The sequence below is a fragment of the Coccomyxa subellipsoidea genome (genome assembly GCF_000258705.1).
Source record: "Coccomyxa subellipsoidea C-169, whole genome shotgun sequence".
Taxonomy (NCBI): Eukaryota; Viridiplantae; Chlorophyta; class Trebouxiophyceae; family Coccomyxaceae; genus Coccomyxa; species Coccomyxa subellipsoidea.
In genome coordinates this window covers 1,550,135-1,563,733 of record NW_005178038.1, presented here as the reverse complement: position 1 = coordinate 1,563,733, position 13,599 = coordinate 1,550,135, and the positions used below count along the sequence as shown (strand labels likewise).

General features: G+C 54.8%; 4 protein-coding genes across 4 annotated transcripts; 1 reads left to right on the top strand and 3 right to left on the bottom strand.

Annotated features, from left to right (window-relative positions):
* Nucleotides 1-155: 155 nt before the first annotated feature.
* Nucleotides 156-2,372, top strand: COCSUDRAFT_65481 (cyclopropyl isomerase; the record flags this gene model as incomplete). Its single annotated transcript, XM_005649180.1, has 6 exons — nt 156-360; nt 494-624; nt 742-978; nt 1,074-1,286; nt 1,391-1,616; nt 2,290-2,372. Exons 1-6 carry the CDS (start codon nt 357-359, stop codon nt 2,370-2,372), a joined length of 894 nt encoding a protein of 297 aa, XP_005649237.1. The 5' UTR covers nt 156-356.
* A 627-nt stretch (nt 2,373-2,999) lies between these two features.
* COCSUDRAFT_62114 (hypothetical protein) lies at nt 3,000-9,030 on the bottom strand (the record flags this gene model as incomplete). The annotated part of the gene is made up of 15 exons (XM_005649179.1): nt 3,000-3,152; nt 3,329-3,427; nt 3,533-3,598; nt 3,737-3,946; nt 4,226-4,509; nt 4,820-5,066; nt 5,364-5,504; nt 5,617-5,768; nt 5,903-6,196; nt 6,414-6,693; nt 6,893-7,193; nt 7,385-7,575; nt 7,781-8,012; nt 8,181-8,617; nt 8,911-9,030. The coding sequence occupies 15 exons, from the start codon at nt 9,028-9,030 to the stop codon at nt 3,000-3,002; spliced, it is 3,207 nt and encodes a 1,068-aa protein (XP_005649236.1).
* Nucleotides 9,031-9,374: 344 nt separating this feature from the next.
* COCSUDRAFT_53041 (cytochrome b5) lies at nt 9,375-10,336 on the bottom strand. The gene is made up of 2 exons (XM_005649178.1): nt 10,075-10,336; nt 9,375-9,965 (listed from the first exon to the last, which is right to left on the bottom strand). The coding sequence occupies exons 1-2, from the start codon at nt 10,196-10,198 to the stop codon at nt 9,787-9,789; spliced, it is 303 nt and encodes a 100-aa protein (XP_005649235.1). The 5' UTR covers nt 10,199-10,336; the 3' UTR covers nt 9,375-9,786.
* Nucleotides 10,337-10,674: 338 nt separating this feature from the next.
* Nucleotides 10,675-12,580, bottom strand: COCSUDRAFT_22971 (CbiQ-domain-containing protein). The gene is made up of 5 exons (XM_005649177.1): nt 12,440-12,580; nt 12,390-12,417; nt 11,933-12,114; nt 11,424-11,654; nt 10,675-11,051 (listed from the first exon to the last, which is right to left on the bottom strand). The coding sequence occupies exons 1-5, from the start codon at nt 12,569-12,571 to the stop codon at nt 10,836-10,838; spliced, it is 789 nt and encodes a 262-aa protein (XP_005649234.1). The 5' UTR covers nt 12,572-12,580; the 3' UTR covers nt 10,675-10,835.
* Nucleotides 12,581-13,599: the final 1,019 nt, after the last annotated feature.

Sequence of the window (13,599 nt, the reverse complement as noted above, 5' to 3'; positions counted from 1 at the left end):
TAGCATCATGATGGTAGACCATCATGTTTAAGACGTTTGGAAGGAACATGAACGAGCCAGCACACCGAGCTTCCACGGTCTCGGGCGGCGCTTCGAATGGGCGATCGACAAGAAATCTGTTGATCGTGGGATCAAACTCCACAAGAAGGAGCAAGGAGAAATTATCCTGGATTTAAATGTAAGCTTTTACTGTTCGCATATGCTGCAGGATCCAACTTACCTTTGAAGAAATATCAATCAGCATCTCTGATGTTCCTGTTGCGGATATGTAGATGAGATAGTCCAATATGCAGCCTCATGTGAATTGAACTTCAATACTGTACGCGGCCAAATCAATATAGTCATTTCCACGCGTGATGGGTGCGCTTCATATTTTCTGTCGGCACATTTCCTTTGCAAGCACTAGGACCCAGGAAGAGCTTGTGGTAACATAATGGACTTTTTGAACATCATTTCAATGGGTTGTTGGCTTACACCTATCTCTGCTCTGCAGCTCCGAAAGTCCAGCGCCTGTGGACAGCTGCTAGCCCAGGGAAAAGATGGACTGAGCTCTTCTTCCTCATTTACAGCCCTTTCTGGATCATTTGGGCCCTCGGCATACTTGTGCCCTTTCAGCTGTACGAGGTGCAGTCCCTCGTCAACCTCTGTGACCCCATGCACCTGCATTCACCTGGTAGGCTGTTTGAGCAGACTCCCTTGCATTCTCTGGGACTGACAAGACTCACTGACATTGGCATGCAGAAGCTTGATGAGCTTGGATACCTGGCCATCTGTTTAGCAGCTTCTCTGCCATGCGTCATACTGCCACCGCTTCTGGCTGGCAATGTGGAGAAGGGCAAGCCTTTGGCCCAGCAGTACTGGGTCAAGGCAAATGTGTGGATCGCGATATTCTCCTTCATTGGCAACTACTTCTGGACCCATTACTTCTATGACCTGCTGGGGGCAGAATACACCTTCCCTTCCTGGCAGCTCAATAAGGTACAGTGCCATCAGCTGGTCTCCGGACAGCTGTAATGGTGGCTCACAGGCAAGTGAAAGAACGGTTGCAATATTGACATTTTGGGCATTCACAGGTGCCAATCCCGCTGTACTTCATGACGCATGCCTACTTCTGCTTCTACCACGCGCTGTCCAATGTGGTGCTGAGGCGGACGAGGGCTGCCACAGCAAAGTATGGCAGCACAGCGCAAAATGCTGCGACGGCCTTGGTGGTGTTCCTGTTGGCTTATGCCACGGCCTACATGGAGACACTCACAATCGCCCACTTCCCCTACTACAAATTCAAGGTGATCTTTTTTCTGCCCTCTTTTTCCAGCAGAGCTGGTGCCCATATAACAATCTTAAAAAGAGAGCGGTTGCATCGGGATAATAGTGTATCCAATGTGCGCAGGACCGCTCACGCATGTACACTGTGGGGTCTCTGTTCTACGCCATCTACTTCTTCGTGTCCTTTCCGGCATTCTATTTCATGGATGAGTCGCTGCGAAAGTGGAGCCTGGCGCGCACAGCATCAGACGCTCTGGCTGCCGGCATGCTGGTCACGATCCTGCTAGATTTCTGGCGGCTTGGATTTGGGCCCCTTGACAATGGTCCTGGGCTGACCGGCCTACTCTCTGGTCAGGCTGGCTCAAAGCTGCCATGGCTATGGGGTTAGATTAGGCCTCGGAGGCTGGTCAGAGTATGGGAGCACTTGGCGCTGGGGTAAGAACAGCTGTTGCGCAAGAGTGACATTCTGCTAGACAGCAAAGCAGTCACTGAGATACTTGACAATTTTGCTATGCATTGATACCAGTTGCATCGCTCAAGTCACTGCTCATCAGCAGCGGATGATGGAGTGCTTGGAATCACCAGAACTGTCAAAAGATGCGCTGTCAAACACCTAGCAGATCAGAGCAGAGATTACAAAGCCACTAGATAGGATAGCTTACAAATGACCAGGATTCCTGGTCCAGGAGAAATAAATGCCCACGTAGTAAACTGACATCAGTAGTACAATGATAAATAAAAGTTTGCCGAAAGTTTGTGTTGCCTGTTCGGCACTGAGATATATATGCATGCAAGGAAGTAAATACACAGCGCTGCACCAGGTTTGTGTTCATGCTTGTGTAAAGCAACATTCCCGATAATCAATTTAAGCAGAAAAATTTGTTTCTTGTTCAAAAATTCTGTCAACTATACTCTTGACCTTCATGCTCTCATTTTTTTTATTTTTCCAGTACCCAATGCATCAGAAGTTCTACGCGTGCTGCGTTTCTTTCCTTGTTCAAGACTGGTGGGCGTCGCTGTCAGATATGAAGCTGGCAGGCCGAGTGCTGCCAATGGGCGATGACACGGCGCTGGAGAGCTCTGATGAGTCCGTGATTGTGACGTGATGCGAGACAATGTCCCTTGGCTGCATTGGCGCCTTGCCCTTGTCAGATGTATCGGACCGGAAGCTCCCTGACTGGCGGAAAGACTGCATGCCATTGCAATACAAGAAGTTGTCAGGGGACACACTATTTCAATCAAGCAGAAAACCAACATCGACGCCTGCAGGACAGTAACGCTGAATGTGCACACGTCGAGAGCGGTGCATGCATGCAGGGCTGACCTGGGTGGGAAAGGGTGTTTGGCTGTCTGCAGAGTGCAGGCTGCGCGGGCTGCTGGACCCACGCAGGGGGTGGCTGCTGACTGTGCCCTGCTCAGTGTCATGCACATACGAGAACGTCCCCCTGCGTCATCTCACACCGCTCACTTCTACCCCTTGGACCCTCATGCGTGCTCCAGCATGCACAACTTTGAGGCTTGTAGAGGGAGCATTCCCAGCACGCTACATCTGCTTGTCTGGCTTCGCTGGCACGTGAAGGAAAATGTCGTATTGCGCAGACCAGCATGGGAGTGCCTATATTCTTGGGTTGAGGGTTCCCTAATCATGGCCTATCTGTGGAGAAACAAGAAAGTTGCAGGGCGTGTATACAGTCCGAATGTAGATATCTGTTGCATTTGGACCAGCAACAGATTCAAAAATGTAAAAAGAAGGCGTGCCTGCGGGAGGTGTTGATGGGGGCGCTACGCGAGTCTGCAGGGCTGGCGAAAGTGATGGAGCCCATCGCGTGCGAGCGGCGGCGCGACGCTGACGTCAGCGATGACACTGAGCCTGACGAGCTCGAGTCCTGCAGGCATGTGAGGACATGCTGTCAGCATGAAATTCTGATCACTCCTTGTGCATGTTCAGCGGTGTGAAAGGGTTAGGTGCAGTGAGCAAAAAAAATTGACAAGTCTTCAGGGATAATCAGCCATTTGAAGGCTCAGGTGCAGTTGTATGGCCACGTGCAGGCAGGTTGCGCACCGACACAGGGCTGGCGGTGGGCTGCATGGGTGGCTGTTGAGACTGCCTGCCAAACAGGCCGAAGAAGCTGCCGCGGGCAGTCTCTGTTGGACTAGCAGCCTGCACCATCACAAGCAGTGTTAGTGCAGTAGCAGCAGGTGCTGTAAAAATCTGAAGCTGGCGCAGTTCAGGCAAGACTATTTGCTTCAGTGTCACAGGACGCACATGGGGGGTGCTGCTGTCAGACACCAGGCTGATGGCATGACTCTGTGGGCCCAACGTTCCAGCCACCTGCAGAAGCATGAGAACGCAGTGAGTATACTGAATGTCAAGATCTTGGCATGGTTACACCACCATTTCTGCTGCGATGGATACAATTGGTTTGGGACAACAGGAGGCAAGCAGAACACTTGTGGACCCTCAAAGCACCTGGGATGAGGTGGCAGCGTTGTGGCCCTTCTCGGGGTCTTGCAGGGAGCCCTTGCTGCCCTCGACGGCGGGTGCCTTCTCGGCCGGCTCGGCCGCTCTGCGCTTGCGGCGGCGCGACACAATCACCCAGACAACCGCCACCAAGGACAGCACCAGGAACGCCCCCAGCAGAGACGCGATCAGTGGCGCTGCAAGTGACGCCGCCTCGTCCTGCACCCCAACAAAGCATCAATTTTTTTTTACAAACTTCAAGGTATACTGCAGGATAAAATTACAGTTGCCTTTGCACCCATTCAGCTGGGCTGCATGTGGCAACAGGGCCCTTCAAGAGTTTGCAATACAAGAGCTATGACCGCTGGTGTGGTTATGTTGGGGGGACTCTGAACGGTTCATCCTCTTATTAAGTCCCACTTCTGGGCCAATGATCCCCTTTCTGGGTTGATAAAAGAATTTGCGAAAAGTGAGAGCATGACCAGAAATTGGGGTTACCTTGGCTGCGGCGGCGGGGGCCGGGGCGGGTGCGGCGGCTGGGATGAGGAGGGAGTTACGGCCGGCGAGGGCTGCAGCTGCCTGGAAGCTGCCGAGCGTGCGCTGGCACAGGCCGCCGGCCGGCCAATAGCCGTCCGCGCAGCCGCCGCACGCCGGGCCCTCGTAGCCCACAAAGCACTGGCACGCGCCCTGCGCCGCTACCGGCAGCCCTCGCCCGCTGCAGGCAGTCCCATTGAACCCGCTGGGCACTGCGTGGTAGCCCAATGGGCAGTCTGCCGGCACACCTGCACGCCCCATGTATGTGCATGTGGGCATTTTTTTCATTGTGATGCAAAATTTAATGAACAACTTGGGTTTTTAACTCGGATTGAATCTGTTATAAGCTCTTCTTCTGGAGTGCGCTTCCCAACCTTTGCCCCATCTTGCATGCGCAACCCTTGTGAGCAGAGCAACTCCTGCTTGCTCTCACTCCAGAGGGAGACCCTTTACAGCTGGACTCTAATGCATGTATTCTCTGCTGCTCCATCCCAGCTAAACATGCAGCCTCTCTTGAGGCAGCCCTCCTTGTTTTTCTTGTAAGAGGAGTGAGGGGACATGTATGCTTGCCTGCCGAGTCGGCGGAGGGAAGCTCTCCGAGCTCGCAGAGGCCGTTGCCGGCGAGGCCGCTCTTGCTGAAGCTGCTGACGCCGGTCAGGCGCACAGCCGCATCCGCAGCCGAGCTGTTGCCCAGAAGCTGCAGCAGCTGCGCGTATGTCAGCGATCCGTACGGGGGGACCACCCACACAGTCGCCTCAGCTGCCGCTGCTGCTGAGCTATACTGCGCCAGAGCCCTCCCATGCGCCTGTTCATACATCACATGCATCTTGACAAACTCATGTGACAGCAATGAACATGCATCTGGGTGGTTAGGCTGCATGCATGGGTGGTGTCCTCAAAGGGACTGTCAGACATTTATTGACTTTGATATCTCTGGACCCTGGATTCCTGATGACCCCTGTATCCTTCAGCATGCCATCACCGTGATGGCATCACGTCATGGATGCAGAAGCCTGGCTGGGAACAGTGAAAAATCAACAGCAAAGAGGGCGCCTCCAGTTTCATGAATACATGCGGTGGACACGTGGCACAGCCAGCTCACCAGATGGGTGAAGGCATGGGCGAGGTGCTGACTCCCTGCCGCACCCAGCACGGACATGAAAGCAAGGTCTGGGTTGTACAAGATTCTGGACGGATGGCCCGTGGCTGAATTCTGGATGACGCCATCAATCACTGGTGTCACCTGCACAAAAGCACCAGACAGTCGTGCTGCTGCTGCATCAAAGTTTTGCACAGGTTCCAGAAGGCTCTAGTTCATAGAGGGGTGAGATTTGATGTGAGGTCTGGGGGCATACTTCGCTGGACAGGAGTCGTCTGGCGGCGGCTCCAGGGGTGCTGACGGCCTTCAGAGAGATCTGCGAGGTGTTGACGCCCAGCCTTGTACTGAGATCGCTGAGGAGACCCTGACTGAATGCAGCGTATCCTGGAGAGCTGCTGTCGCTGAGGCCTGCAAAACACACCCATCTTTCAAGAACAATTATTTTTTGCAAATGAATGTAATGTTTTCACAATGCAGTCGAGTGATCACAATGCCAAGATTCTACATTCCGTATCTGCAGGAGCTCAACATGAACGGAAGACGCTTGCCTTGGGTGTCGTTGGTGAGAGTGCCCAGATTGAGCACGACAAGGCCAGAGGACGAGTCTCCGCCGCAGACGCCAAATTCATCAGTGACGGCCGGCGCAGGGCAGCAGCGGCCGCCCGCGTCGAGGCTGCCAGCGCAGCAGGCGCCGGTGAAGTCGACAGCCGTAGCGTTGCCGCTGCACATGCCGCATGCATCCAGTCGGCCGCTGCTGCAACACTGGCCGGAGCGGTCCAGCGTGGCGGTCCCCTTGATGGGTGCAGCGCAGCATGCTCCCCCGTCGCTCACCACTCCTGCACCCCCCGTCCACTGAAATGTTCACCACCTGCACTGCTTCCTCTCCGGCCGCTTGCTGCCTTCGACTTATTGCTGCCTAAGCTTATTTCCTTCCTGAGAACTTTGTTGAGCTTCTTGGAGGAAGTCAGGTGCCGATCATGCTGGGTGCAGAGACTAAAAAAGGGTGCTGCAAAGGACAGAGGGCAGAATTCTGCAACAAGTATATGTGCGCACCCGAGCTGCAGCAGGCGCCCTGCTTGTCCACGACGCCGGTGGGGCAGCACAGCGGCGTGCTGGCGTTGAGGGGCCCTGTCAGCGCTGACGAATTGTTGCCACCGGCACAGGGGCCTAGCGAGATGGAGCAGGTGGGGCCGGCGAAGCCCGTACGGCACGCGCACACCGCTGACGTAGTGTTACAGGTGCCCCCGTTCATGCAGGCCGCGTCGGCCGAGCAGCCGGACACGCCGCACGTTCTCGCCGCTTCCGGCGCGGCACCCAGCAGCCGGGTGCACTCCTGCCGGTATCACCAAAGGTCTCTTTAATGTTGGGAGGGGAGAGGTTTGTTATCAAGCGGTGACGATACATTATCTGGTGATTCTTGCAGGCCCTTTTTTCCTATTGTAGGCAGACAAGAAGGCCGAATGATCACAGTCATCTGCAGCTTTAGAGCAGTCGAGAAAGCAGCATAAGGCCTGCACAGGGGTATCAATTACCTGTGAATCAGTGCTTCTGCCGCTGGCGTCGACGCAGGCAACGCTGCGGGTGGCGCCGCCGCCTTGGCAGGCGGACCAGGGGCCGGTCTGCCACATGATGGCCACGCACGGCGCCGCCGCAGCGCAGCTCCGAAACGCGGCCGGCGCGGCGGCCGCCGCGCAGCCGCCGGCGCATTGCGCGGAATCAACCGCCACGGCCTGGCCGCCGCTTATGCACTGGACGCTGCGCGTGGCTGCCCCTGTGCCGCATGCCGCTGAGCAGGTGCTCCACTCGCCGGCTTCCCAGTGGCAGCTGCCGCACCTGCTCAGCCATGATCAAGAAATAATGAGTCACATCATGAATAACACCCTTACTTCAACCACAAAATGCAGCACGTATTACTGAATACTCTCTCGGCACTGAGGGAGTCCATGGCAGATTATTTGAGTCGAATGGAAAGCTCATTCTGGATAGTGGACATGTTAAGGCAGCAAGGACGTGCAGGGGCTCACGGCTGGGTGTTGCAGGGCTGGGTGAGGTTGTGCAGGGCGCTGGCGTCCAGCTGGCACTTGGACATCTCAACTGGCAGCCCTAGAATGGCATCGATGCAGGAGAGGGAACGCTGCGCCTGGCCGCCACCACAGGTGACAGAGCACTCTCCCAAGGGGCCCATGAGGAGCTCATACATGGAACCAGAGCCGCCCTGCATGCCATTAATCTACGTCAGCAGGGGAATATCATTTTAACTGGAGAGAAAAGTGCTCCCCGGTGCCACACCAGGGGTCCTTTGACAGAGCAAAAAGCCATCTGGGGCGCAATACGTGTAGCTGTGGCTCAGTAGCAATTTTATGGTGTCAAGCTGTGCTTGCATGAAACTGTATTGCATCTGGCAAGCCAGGCAGCAATACCTTCATCACCTGTGCTGTGCTTGCAGACAGTGTAGATAGCTGCGCCAGGCGGTTACTGCTGGCTGCCACCACCGGTGCGGGAGCGCCGTAGAGGTCAAAACCGGGAGCTGGCGCAGGAGCCAGATCTGGCGCGGCCGCGGCAGGACAGGTGGCCAGGGAGACGCCCTCCAGGCACTCCCTCGTGCAGTTGCCGCCCTTGACCGCATCAAACACCAGCGCCTCCACAACGAACCTGCAGGTGCACCCGCTGCACCCATTAGAAGATATGCCAGCATCTTCAAAGCTTACAAAACTGTACCATGGATTGCAAAGGCCAGCAAAGGCATCAGGTCAGCAAAAGGCATCATGAGTACATTCTGTGCAGGGACGAAATTCTATGAAAGACTGGATCAGAGAGCACCTGCCAACAATGCAGAAGGAGACGTCCAGGTCAGCGGCACAGCTGTGGGCGGCATTGAGGGCGTTAAACTGGGCGTCCGAGATCCTGTACTGGCCCTGCGCCCCGCACACGTGCTCCGCCCGGGAGCAGCCCGGCTGCGGCTGCGGCGGGCACGCCGGCGCGGGCGCGGGGGCCGGGACGGTCGCCGGCGCCAAAGCCGGCTGCAAGGCTGGCAGGACCGCCTTGAAGGCTGCGTACGGTTTCACGGCCGGGGCCGGGGGGACTGAGCAGCCCGGAGGGGCAGAGCTGGTGCAGCCGAGCTGGCAGGCGCCGGCCCTGATGGCGTCAAAGAGGCCCATATCGAGCAGGTAGCTGCCGCAGAGCATGGTGTTGCTCAGCGCGGTGCAGTTCTGCGGCGCGGATCTGACCAGGTCGTAGACCTCTGGGGCGATGCTGGCCTGCGTGGCGTTGAGCTGGCACTGCCAGCTGGGGCTTTCGCAATTAGACAGGACCGCTGCAGCAAGGAGCTGCCTGCTGTGGGCAGTTGGCGACCCTGCGGCAAGCCAGGGCCAATCCAGTGTCAAGCAACGGGCTGCCTCTGGATTTTATGGCAAGTGAATCACTTGTCTAGCCTTCTGCTATCCCTGGGATAGGTGCTTTGCTCGTCACTTTGACTCCAGCAAGGCAGTGGCATTGACCATGTATGAACGGAAGTTAGAGCAATGAGTCGACTGTGAAAAATGCCGCATACCTGTGGGTGCTGGCTCTGAGCAATGCAGGGGTTTTGGTCGAAGGCTACAGGTCTCCACACAGTGGCCATTTTGTACTGCTGCGACCAGACCAACGCTGATTCGCTGCCCGTCGCAGTCATATGAGCTGGATCCCGTTGGTTTGTAGCACTTGCCCTCGTTTACCATCATCAACGTTTCGTTACTTATGCCTGAACAGCTGCCGCAGGTCCACTGACGGTGCATGCATCCACTGCCGTCCGCAGAGTTGACCTCCACCTTTCGAGCTCTCCGCTCGAGCTGCTGCTTTCCATCAGCACTAGTTGTGCTTGTATAAGTTCCCAAGACCTGCGATGTTGTAATCTGCAATCCCAAACCCGTCGAGTCCACGACGGAGATCGGGGCAGGCGCACATTCTAGGACCCGGCTGAGAACGATTGCTGCAACGGCGAATGCAGCAATCTTCATGTCTACGTGATTTTGTGTCACATGAAATAACGTTCCGTTCTAGCCTATGAGGAAGCCGTCATGCAGGTCCAACCTTGGCACGGCGATGCGACGTCCGCAAAGGACTCGTTCCCCAGAACTGGGACGCTAATATTAAAAACACTCGAGTGGTTTTCTACGATGTACATCCCAAGCAGTTTTCCAAGGGTCCTAGATCACGCCACACAAAGCCTCAGAGGAGATCGACGCCGTCTGGAATCCAAGAATAGACCACGCACGAGCTCGAGCGTTACTGTTAGTAACCGCTTCTTCCTCATTCGTAGGCCCTGCAGCAGAGCTACAGTTCCAGATTCTATAGAGACGATATTAATTGACAATCAAATAATATCTAAGCAGCTGAGAGGCCATATGTTCGTCGTAACAGCTGCATACGCTAGGATCTGCCAAGCAGCTTAGCCTAATCTTCCAACGAATGTGTACTTCTCATCAAACTTCTTCTGCCAGTCATCCAGAACTTTCAGTTGTTTTTCATCGAGATCGCCAAGTTCGCCCGTGCAATCGTCCGCAGAAAGAGACATCTTCGCAAGGGCCCTGCTGCATTCCTTTCCTGCAAAGATGTGGTAACCAGCACCTGTGGAGCGTTCCAAAATTACTGAAATGGCCTGTATCGTTGTTCATATGACAAGGGTCCAAAGACATGGTTGGCTATGGCATCTGAATTCCCCATAAGAGCATATTACCTGGACCATAAAAGTCTTTTCCAGGCGTCATGTCATAGATCTTTCCCCTCACGCTGACATATATTTCCTGTCGCTTGATTCCATCATATTCCGATAGCTCTTCTGCTGAGTATATTCTGCTCATTTCCAGATGTGAACAGGAGGATTCGACTCTTTGAGCGATCTTCGATTGCTCTGCTTGAGTTATATCGGGGCCCAATAGCAACGATCACGATGAGATTGTCGACACACCAGTCTTGGATTGTTGGGGATCAGATTGAAGCTGTGAAATTGGATTGAAACTTGAGAACTGGGGAAATGCTGACAAATGTTCAATGCCCTAGGGGTTACTGATTTGTGCAGCTTCCAGACCCCTTTCACACTTTGATCGTGTTTCCTTCTTAATCTTCTTTTTTTAAATCTTCTCCATTCCATCTTAAAGTAGTGTTTCTCCTTGCAAGTTAAGAATGTAGTCCAGACAATGTGCATGCCTATATGCCGTTCTATTGGCCCGCCTCAACCGCTTGAACGCGCTACCGTAGTCACCGGCCACTGTCACAGTACGGTACTGTAACAGCCCCCGGGCTTCAATGCGCGCATGCGCCCCTGTAGATACATTGTACGGGGCACACAGCCGCTCACTGTTACACCATTGTCAACTGACTGAGATTGAGTCACGTAAAGCCACACATGTGTACAGCCAAGATATCTCTCCAATTGCTGTCGAAAACAAATGATTAATTATCACACTATTCTGGGACCCCCCTGCAGACCTCTGTGCCTCATGCAAAAAGCTGGAACTGCTGTGCTCCGACAAGAAGGGCTGAGAGCAACAGCACGGCCAAAATGTTGGGCACAAGGGGGACATGCTCCTTTGCAGACAGATGCACATGGTGCCCCTCCGGCCCCGCAAAATCCCTGGCTTGCATTGCAAGGGCGATGTTTTCACTCCGCTGCATGAGATTAGAGAACAGCCGCCCACCCAAGCGCAGCAGCACCTGCGCAGCAACAGTCACACACTCATCGCTCAAGATCTACCCAAGACACATGATGATTGCAGCAGACATACACAGACATAAAATACTCATGACACACTCGGTCTGCAACGACTTGAGCTCCTCATCCAGCGTATCCTGGAGCAGGCACGGAGATGGATGTGTCAGGCAGCCGTGTACCCTCACACATTTACAGGATTAGTCACAAGTGGCAAGATGCATGTGGAGTGACTGTGCAAGCCAGAAACTTGGTGAGCAAATCAAGCAATTTAGTGCAATTTATTTCTGCATAAGGCAGCCCTTCCTCTTATGTCTCGCGCTCGCTCTGCCTTGATATCTGCATCTCTCTCTCCCTTGAGAAAAGAGGGAACGCGCCTGCACGCCGCCGCCGGGGGGCAGGCGGCGCCAGGGCACGGCGCGCGCGGCCAGGCCGAGGCTGAGGTTGCGCATCTCCTCAGTGACCAGCGCCATGAAGCGCAGGGACAGCAGCAGCGTCAGTGCGATCTCGTCCACCGGCAGCCGCAGCAGCCGCAGCGGAGCCAGCGCCAGCCTTAGGCCCACCGCCATCTCCTCAGCCGGCGTTGTCGTCAAGCTCAGGCTTGCGCTCTGCAGCCGCCAGTGCAACATGATCAGGCGAGCGATGCTGTCGTGACAGTGGCACCATGTGCGGAGGCTAGCCTATTTGCCAAAGAAATTGACCCGGCCCAGATGACCATTTTACTTGCTTGGCGGTCGCTTGATATCCCTCTTCTTGAATACCATATGTCCCCGGAATGTCCCCGAGGTATGTCCCCGAAGGGATTTGACAGTGCCTGTCCCCTGTCAAAACACCTCTGGCGTGTCCTCATGCAACAGCAAGAGGCACAAGAAGGTAGGAGGCAGACCTGCAGCGCCACGAAGGTCAGGCAGCTGGCAGCGATCGCCAGGGACATGGAACGCCGCGTGATGGTTATGAACCAGAAGTGGAACAGCACGTAGCCGTAGCCGCCCGTCGTGCTAAGCGTAGACGGCAGACCCTCCGCTGCTGGAGGTACGCCGCGCGTCTGGAGCACCGGCGGCACGCCATCTGCCCCGCAGCAATCAAAACCCATCAAAGTTTATCCCTTATATGCCACAACTCAATAAAGTAGCAACAGATGTTCCCCATCAGCAGCAGCAGGAGCAGGTGATCGTAGAAATTGTGCATGTATGCAATTTGATCATTACTGCTCCTGGGCCGGGAGATGGTTGTCTTGTCGATGCACTATGTTTCCACCGCGAGGCAGACATCCCTCCTTCCTTGGCCCTCACACTACCTTCTATGTCTTGGATTTCCTGCATTGATTGATTTTACGTTATTACTCGCTCCAAGGTGTCTGGTGGAGCGTGCCTGCGCCGATGGCCGTGAAGACAAAGATGATGAGGCCGAGCGTGCCCAGGCGCTTGAGCTGCGGCTGCCACAGCTTGCGGGGCAGGGCCGCCGCCGTCACGGCCGCCAGGCCGAGCGTCAGGGACAGTCTCGCCGTCGCAGACGCGCGCGCCATGAGCACCAGCAACACCAGCAGCCATAGCTGCGCGCATGCGCATGCGCACGGTTGACTCAACCGGCTTTTGGTGTGGAATGCATCAGGGCATGCTGCAGGGTTTGGGTGGGCACGTGCACGTTGATATCGTCTGGTGCAGGCATATGGTAGTTACCGGAGACCGTACCTGCTTAATCACCGCATGGATATCATGAAGGAAGGTCTTCGGGCTGGGCACATACGAGCTGCAGACGAGCACAATGGTCTCAGAGCCTGGTGCTGTGGGTTCCATATGTACTGAAAGCTTTGACAGTCATTCCTTGCTCACCTATAAGGGACGCTGGTGAGATTCAGGAAGGACGAGAGCACCCTGGCTTCAATGGGCTCCTTTGCAGAGCTCACGCCTGCAATCACGCAGGAATCAGCTGAAGCCTTCGCAAGGTGCAAGAAAGGTGTATTCCTCAGGTTGTTCTGCTTTCAGCGTCATCAGAGGTGGTTTTGACCTGGCGATCTGCCTTGTGCAAGGCAGCGAGTAGCCTTGGACTTGGAATTTCGGCAGTTGTTATTGCACTGCTGCCATTCATTTGACCGATTCGGAAGAATATGTAACGATAATCTATGCCGATTGAATTGATTGCTTCGTCTCGGGTGCGTTCTCAACACATGCAAACGACATGCCTGGATCAATCTGCTGTCGATAGATGCCTCTGCATGCAACTTTGACATTTCCAGTACCGACAATCCATACCGGATCTCAATTTTACACAAAACAAATGTAGCTTGACAAATGTGCATGAGCCAGATGATCCTCCTTCTCATTCGTCCAAATTTGGCATCACTCTAGCGGCGTTGCCAGGATGCATATGAATTCAGGAGAAGCAGGACAGCCTGACAGATATTTTTACAGAGCCGCCGTGCATAAGTCTACACCGCTGGGAGTCTGTCACTTCCAGAGGTTGTAGAGTCTGACTTCAACTGCTTCCCACAAGGTGTGGCGGCGACCCCCTGCCGAACGACAAATACTTATCGTCACAAGGTGCTTCCCCAAG

What these genes read in the sequence shown, in the direction of transcription:
- COCSUDRAFT_53041 (XM_005649178.1), bottom strand. Translation starts at nt 10,198, where the DNA reads ATGAGCAGAATATACTCAGCAGAAGAGCTATCGGAATATGATGGAATC. An exon ending in AAAAGACTTTTATGGTCCAG is followed by an intron (nt 9,966 to 10,074) that starts GTAATATGCTCT and finishes AACGCTCCACAG; the next exon opens with GTGCTGGTTACCACATCTTT.
- COCSUDRAFT_22971 (XM_005649177.1), bottom strand. Translation starts at nt 12,571, where the DNA reads ATGGCGCGCGCGTCTGCGACGGCGAGACTGTCCCTGACGCTCGGCCTG. An exon ending in CACCAGACACCTTGGAGCGA is followed by an intron (nt 12,115 to 12,389) that starts GTAATAACGTAA and finishes GCTGCGGGGCAG; the next exon opens with ATGGCGTGCCGCCGGTGCTC. An exon ending in TGACCTTCGTGGCGCTGCAG is followed by an intron (nt 11,655 to 11,932) that starts GTCTGCCTCCTA and finishes TGGCGGCTGCAG; the next exon opens with AGCGCAAGCCTGAGCTTGAC.